The 7,348-nt window shown below is 35.2% G+C and overlaps 3 protein-coding genes and 1 pseudogene across 3 annotated transcripts in view; 2 read left to right on the plus strand and 2 right to left on the minus strand.

Moving 5' to 3' along the window:
- Positions 1-148, minus strand: part of LOC104715952 — a 2,395-nt pseudogene extending 2,247 nt beyond the window's left edge.
- On the minus strand, positions 640-4,160 carry LOC104715953. Its single transcript, XM_010433318.2, has 7 exons — positions 2,942-4,160; positions 2,391-2,810; positions 2,036-2,307; positions 1,497-1,943; positions 1,123-1,401; positions 886-1,047; positions 640-805 (listed from the first exon to the last, which is right to left on the minus strand). Exons 1-7 carry the CDS (start codon positions 4,158-4,160, stop codon positions 707-709), a joined length of 2,898 nt encoding a protein of 965 aa, XP_010431620.1. The 3' UTR covers positions 640-706.
- Positions 6,177-6,767, plus strand: LOC104714002 (putative defensin-like protein 137). The gene is made up of 2 exons (XM_019230282.1): positions 6,177-6,286; positions 6,466-6,767. Exons 1-2 carry the CDS (start codon positions 6,226-6,228, stop codon positions 6,648-6,650), a joined length of 246 nt encoding a protein of 81 aa, XP_019085827.1. The 5' UTR covers positions 6,177-6,225; the 3' UTR covers positions 6,651-6,767.
- The window catches only part of LOC104714003 (putative exosome complex component rrp40), a 2,438-nt gene continuing 2,242 nt past the window's right edge, over positions 7,153-7,348 (plus strand). The window contains exon 1 of the mRNA XM_010431227.2: positions 7,153-7,325. Coding sequence (XP_010429529.1) covers positions 7,275-7,325 — 51 coding nt within the window. The 5' untranslated portion in view covers positions 7,153-7,274. The remainder of the gene's footprint in view (positions 7,326-7,348) is intronic.

Consider the following 7,348-nt stretch of genomic DNA (forward strand, 5'->3'; position numbering starts at 1 on the left):
AAAAAAAAAAAAAAAAAAAAAAGGAATGAGAACTTTACTCATTCAAAGCTGTTTCGTTTCTCTCACTATGATTGTTGCTAAACGACTGTTAATAAATCAGTCACTAGTTGTGGGCACTCGGCTGACTATTCAACGTACAAGTATCCATAAATTAATGCACACGTTTGTTTATTGACACAACGAATCTATTCCTCATGCAGTTGCAATTAATAAATTTGCTTCCCACGNTTTTTTTTTTTTTTTTTTTTTTTTTGATAACTGGGAGGTTCGGGATCGAGGCCCATAATCCCCATAGAGTCCGAAGAAGACTACTGCCCAAATAGAGAAATAACTAGCGTTTCGCCCTTGAAGAGAATTGTTCCACAAGTTTAATAATCCGTTCCTAGATTAATCACTTATTATTGTTTTTATAAAAATAAGTGATTTGACGATATTTATCGAAAATAAGCTTAATTTAGGAACGGATTATTAAACTTGTTATTTTTCTTCTCCAAATTAAGTTTCCCCCTAATGTGAATTGTATGAGTAGCATCTTTTGGCTAAGCCTTCGAATTGCACATGGCATAACAAAACCTGATAATCCTGACAACAAATTTCATATCTCAACATAGTGATAAATTGATAAAATTGAAGAATATGTAAATCTTAAAACCAAAACTCCAAATCTAGAAATACAGAAACAAAACCCCAAAGAAAATGGCCTAAATCAAAACTTGCCTAGACTGTCGTCACAGTTTTTGTACTTGAGTACCATTTCGGCGATATCAGCACCAAGATTTTTAAGCCGCTCACTAACTAACCTTACCTGCAAAGGAAAATTCTTAGGTTAGCCAAGACTAGGAAAAATATTTAATCACAACTGAGACACCAAAACGAAATGCTTACGGCTTCAGGTAGTTGTTGACACTTGGAAGCTGTTTTAAGTATGAAACGAATGGTCGCCACAAGAGACTCCTCATTTGAGTTACTTAGAAGCTCATATGACTTAAGTAGAATGCACTCCCACACTTCACTGTCGCATTCTAACTGGCTAAGAGCATTGTATACCTGTACCACATAAAAACATCATAATGAAGGAGATGTTTATAAAACTTCTGGTTCATGAAATGAACTTGCACTTACTGGTTCACGCAGTGCTGGTTCGACTTTAGGCTTTTGAAGCCATTCAATAAGTGAATAGGCAGCCAGTGGATGGTATGAGTTCTCAACTAATTTGGGAACCAGATTAACTAAATCTTGTTGCAAATGTTTGGGGGCTCTGTCTAAAACAAGAGCAATCTTTTGAGCAGAGTCTGGTCGTCTTGCAGCTTCCGGACAACCTTGTGGAACAGCCGCATCAATTGTTTTTAGCGAGTTAACAATTAGTTCCAATAGCTCCTCTGACTGTTCTGACCACTTTGTCTGACGACCAAAATATTTCACGGTTGGTCAGAAAAACAGTTGAGCAGATAGAGAGAAAAGTAGCTAGATAGCTTTCAGCAGTATGAGAGCCTTACCTTTGACTCCGATGAAGTTGCAGCCACGCAGCCATCGCAATGAGACCCTTCCTCCGAATTTTTGCAACACTCAACCATTATATCTAGAAGTATATCAATAATTGCATGCTGTAGAACTTTAACACCCATCAGCAAACTCATCAGGCTGAGTGAAGATTCATCACTCTTTCTTAGCATGCTTCTATCATTACATGATGTTTTAGTCGGAAGAAGCAAACGTTTTACTTTAGTTGGATCATTAAGATAAACACGCAAGTCATTAAGTAAACCAGCAATGGCATCCGCATCCATTATATGCTTCTCTAGGAGAGTAACTTGTGGTTGGGAAGAATTCTCTCCAAACGTGAGAAGGACTCCAGCTCTCGAAAGAAAATCTCGGAATGTGTCTTCCTCACTTACATCAGGACTGGCGGTTAAGGCATCTTGATCACCATCTGAAGCCAACACCTAAAAAAAAGAATGGCCTTAGAATCATAGTGTAATGTTAATAACATTACTAGACTGTTTAAGGATTAAATAGAGTATATATAGAAACTGACCTTTAGGTCTGAAAAATCCAATATTTCACACACAAAAACAACAGCGTCACGCACAAGAAACCCAGCATCAGGCTCTAACATATCAGACATATTCATAAACTTTAGGACAGAATAGGTACGTATAGATGACTCCTTCCACACACTTTTATCCGGATTCATTTGGTTCAGAATACCCATCTTGAACTTAACCAAGAAATTGTTGTCAACATCTGTACCAGCAGATTGATCACTCTCTAAGTATATGCATATGGTGTCAAAGGACTCATATACACCTGCATTATACAAGGCACACATTAACCAATTGGACTTCATAAACATCAATAAATAAAAAAGAAGTAAAAATCTAACAACTCACCAATTCGAAGGTCACATCCACCAGCCTTAAAGAATTTGCTAAAAATCTTTCTTGTTTCCATTATTTCCTTGAAGGCTAAGAAATTCTCCACTTTCCAAGTAAATGAAATTTTTTTCTCATTCAGTGAAACTGAATTAGCATCCTTCAACAAAAGAACCTCAGCGGAGAATACAATAGAGTCTTGAACAAGAAATCCAGATTCCTGATCAAACAAACTAGTAAGTGTCACAAACTCACGCCAACCCCAATCTTTTGCAGCTTTCGAGTAACGATTCTGAGATTCCATTGTCACCGACTTCTCCTCCAACCTCTGGTTCACAACTGATAGCTTGTGGCTAACAAAACCGCTCCAATCACTTGAGCTTCTTGAATCTGTTACTTCAAGAAATACTGAAAGATGGGATGGTTGCTTGGACTGCCCTGAGGCCATTAAGAGCAAGGTTCAACCGAAATTTAAAACAGAGATTTATATTGTCTCTACCATATAAAACATATTATATCATAAAATGCATTAACAGTTCCATTGTAGATAATCTAGAGCATTTACATACCTCGGGGATAAACCATAAGTCGACAATCCCGGTTCCCAATTTGAAACCTCTTACTTTTGATGCAAAGACCGGTTATCTCCCTCTTCTTAAGAAGATCATTAAACCTTGTGAAATTCTCAACTCTCCAAGTGAATTTTCCCATGTGTCCAGTCCCATTCGTAGTAAAGCTACTGATCTCTTTGATAACATGAAATGAGGCTCTAAAGACAGCCGTGTCATGGAGTAAAAACCCTGCTTCCGGTTTCACAAATTCAGACATCTTCATGTAATCGTTCCAGCCGAGACTTGTATTGTCCCCATTCTTATTATCAGCAGCAAACCTCCCATAAGAATCTCTATGCATGTGAGTGCACTCAGTCTTCTGATTCAAAGCTGACATCCTAAACAAACACCAACTACTTCTGTCTGATACCAAAGTCTTCTCGGCATCTTTACTCTCCAGACACATTGATATGTATTCTTGTGAATTAATCTCACTCTGGTAAATACTGATCCTAAAATTACACTCCCCAGCAGGGAAAGCAGGGCTCATCATCTTCTGCGACTTTAACATTTCCTTAAACAAACTAAAATTATGTACCTTCCAAGTGAACTCCCCACTCAACACATCAGGCATTGGTCCAGCTATGAAATTCTCCTCATTGTTATCATCAAAACTAAAGCTCACAGACTCGTTTAGAATCAAGATATCAGCCGTGATAAGCAAGGAATCGTTGTTAAACAAAAACCCCATCTTAGGATCCAAAATACTCGAGTTTAAGGCGTAATCGCACCATCCATGAGATTTCTTCTTACTAGAGAATCTATGCCAAGAATCCTTATGGATTGTTAGAGAATCATCGAGAGGGTTAACGATAGAGAGACGATAGCTAACGAAACAGTCCCAGAGAGATGAAGTAGTACCACGAGGGTCCATGATCTGAAGATACATGCTGATGTAACCAGGAAGAGCCTGAGAATCACCTCTAGGGTAAACAAGGAGACGACAATCGTAGCCTCCTACATCGAAGTAATTGCTCCACAGTGCCCTAGCTTTAACGCGTGGGAAGCTCTCAACCGTCCATCTACACATGCCTGTATACTCTCCTGGCCGATCGACGGTCATGATCTCTTGCTCTTTTTCCGTCCCGTCACTCCACGAGGAGAGAGACTTCTCCGATGAAATGGAAAGGTCGGCGGCTAACGACAACATTGCCTCGCACGGGCTCTGCTTTATCATTTTCCTGTGGCGGTTTTTCTCTTTATGACATAACATCTGACAGCTCTGTTGTATTATCTAGGGTTTAGGGTCAAGTAATGTAAGGCTTTAGATAATAAATATAAATTATATAAAATATAAGTCTATGACTAGATCCTAAAAAAATTGTTTTTAAAAGAACCGGTTATGAAAAAAAGATCACTAACACAAGTGATGTTCTTATATTCATTTTGTCAATCTTAACAGAATATATAATTAAAGCCAAATATTCTTAAATTTTCACAAAATAAAAAAGAATTCAATTTTTAACCCTTTAAAAACAGATTCAAGTATTTAAAATTTTCTTTTTTAAATTAATAATATCCAAATAAAATATTAATTTCCTAAAGCCCCAATATATATATATATATATATATATATATATATTGGCCCGGAGCTGCTCTAGTGTGATCAGTGAGTATGTTTGATAAGGAAACAATATTATTGGGTTCCAATCACTCCAAATTTTTATGGGTTGAATTTCGAAACTGTCCATATGTTAGTTTATGGGAGAATTTACGTGTTGAGCATGTTCGGTGTGCGTTAGCTTTGAATGACACGTCATCAACATATTTGTGTGACTAGTTTGGATAATTATGTTTCTCGTACTTATTCTTCATGAGGTGCGCTTCTCATGCCTTATTACCAACTGGCTTACGCGCATGGGTGTGAACCTGACCTCGCACGCACAAAATCTCAATGCAAACATTCATAAATACGGTCATAACTCATAACAAGATTTCAAACACTTGCTTAGCAATGAAATTTTCACTTCCGCGTCGTATGCCGTATGCTATAGATTTTTTTTAAAAATAGCTCATTTCATATACAGCAAGCAGAAACATGTACAAGATGAGATCTCTTAGCTGCATGAATGAATACACACAAAGGATCCCGGGAACATAACGAAATTGCATATGACAGACTCAGTTACACGCAAGCGGGTAGAGTTACGTTGGTCCATGGCAGGCGAAGGCCACAATAATGGTGTATATAATCACCAACAATACTAGTATTAAAAGTAGCCTGCAAGAAACAGAACACACAAGAGTGCATCAAAAAGATTAGACTTTGCTTGGTGCATTCTTTCAATGTTCTCGAGACTCAGAGCTAATATAATATGCGTAGTTTTTTTCTTTTTCTTTTTGTTAAAGTATAAGACCATCATTACTGGTTAAAGTCATAAACATTACTCAAATAAAAAAAATTAATAATATTTTAATTGAAACAAGTAGAAACCAATAACAAGTTGCCATGTGTAAGAATAGTGTAGTAATCGTTTCTTTCGGGAGTAACTTGAGGAATGCTTCTCTCTTCTCTCTTGTCTTTTTAATATTTTTTATTATTTATTCATTAAACTTTTGAATAAAACAACGATATGAGTAACCATTAGTAATGATGTTCTAATATGCTTAGACCATCTCCATCCCTCATCTTTGAGAGGAGATGTTTAAAAAAAAAAATAATGAATAAAGAAAAATATTATTTAAATGAATTTTATGTCTCATGTCTTAAATGTCTTGGTTATCTTGGTGTAGCTTTTGTTATTAACCTTGTATGTTGTTTCTGCTTTGTTTCAAGCCATATTATCCTTGTATCCTGAATTTGGCTACTCTGAAGTCTGAATTTTGTTTTCTTTTGATGAATGAAACAATTATTTGCCAAAAAAAAGTAATAATAATAAATTGACAACAAGAAGAAGGATAAGTTTGACTAGAATGTCTTTTTTTTCAATATAATATTAATTGTTTTTGAAAAAAAAAATCAATTCATCGTTTCTTTTTAAATTAAGAAATAGCGTGGTCTTGTGATAAAGCAGAAAAAAGTGCGAGTCTAAGGCTTTCACATGTCATATAGGCAAAAAAACTGGAACTTGTGTGTTAGGAATTGACGATGGCACATTGCTGAAATTAGATATGTTTAGATGGAAGTTACACTACGTTATTATAAATACCTACACTCTCTTCTCTAGTTTTAAAATTTAAAATACTACTAACTCTTTAACAAAAAAAAAAAAAATACTACTAATTCATTTTTACTATTTACGATGAAGAGAAACTTTCAACTCTCGTTCGTCACTTTGATTATCTTCACTGTTCTTATGCTAGGTTTGTCTTTAAGTTTATACTTTATCTTTATGTTAGTTTACACATCATTATTTAAGAAAACAACTCACATATGCTATAGAAATTTGCATCAAACCACCCTCTTCAATGTCATAATATCACATATACAGTAGCTTCTATGTCAAAAACACACAGACTAAGATGTTTTAAACATATGACAGGAGTGATGGGAGACATGAGTATTGGAGGAAAAAGATGTTGGGCAACTCTAGATTTAAAAGATAAAAATTGTGTTCACGAGGAGTGTAAGTCTATGTGTCTCAAAAAGAATCCCAAAGGACATGGTAGTTGCCTTAAATCATTCGGAGGAAAAATTAATTGTTTATGCGGTTACAATTGCCGTTAAAAATATTTTATTACAATAACTCTCAAATCGTATTTTACGATGGGAACTTTATGATAAAATGGTATAATAATTGATGTAATTTTCTAGCTTAATTTATTTTTTATATGTTTCTATTGATGTGTTGATATTTTTTCACATATTAAAAAATATTAAATTTTATGTTATTTATATAAACAAAACACTAATTTGATGCCATTTCTAATCAAGAGAAAAAAAAGCTCCTTTGTATAGAACGAATATCTTTTTAACTAACATCTAAAATAAATATAGACATCAAAATTTTACAATTCAGAAACTCATCAAACTAATATCATTAACAAAAGTAAAAGAAAGAACTCAAACTCTATTTGATATCCTAACCAAAAAAAATCTACAAACCAAAATAGCTAAAGAAATTTGTCACTAAACCGGGAGAGAAAAACAAAATAACCACATCGGTTCATTAAACCGAAACAAACCACTCATAACCATATGGTTCGGGGTTCTCATCGTCTTCTTCTTCAACATCTCAAAGCAATAACCCTCTAGGGTTTTAGATTTTTCCAGGGTTTCTACTCTTCTCTCTCAGTTTTGCTCTTGCTCTGTCTCGCTCCATTGCTTTTTGTTATTTGTTAGCGACGAAAGATGGGTACTGAAGTTTCCACCTCGCCGACAAGCCTAATTGATCAGACCGTCGTGCGTATTCTCTACAAAAAAAA

Source organism: Camelina sativa, chromosome 9, assembly GCF_000633955.1.
Source record: "Camelina sativa cultivar DH55 chromosome 9, Cs, whole genome shotgun sequence".
Classification (NCBI taxonomy): domain Eukaryota; kingdom Viridiplantae; phylum Streptophyta; class Magnoliopsida; order Brassicales; family Brassicaceae; genus Camelina; species Camelina sativa.

Excerpts from the sequence above, each read along its gene's own strand:
- LOC104715953 (XM_010433318.2), bottom strand. The coding sequence starts at position 4,160 with ATGATAAAGCAGAGCCCGTGCGAGGCAATGTTGTCGTTAGCCGCCGAC. Across the intron at positions 1,402-1,496 it reads CAACTTCATCGGAGTCAAAG|ACAAAGTGGTCAGAACAGTC; the intron begins GTAAGGCTCTCA and ends TTTGGTCGTCAG. Across the intron at positions 1,048-1,122 it reads AACCAGCACTGCGTGAACCA|GTATACAATGCTCTTAGCCA; the intron begins GTAAGTGCAAGT and ends TATGTGGTACAG.
- LOC104714002 (XM_019230282.1), top strand. The coding sequence starts at position 6,226 with ATGAAGAGAAACTTTCAACTCTCGTTCGTCACTTTGATTATCTTCACT. Across the intron at positions 6,287-6,465 it reads CTTCACTGTTCTTATGCTAG|GAGTGATGGGAGACATGAGT; the intron begins GTTTGTCTTTAA and ends AACATATGACAG.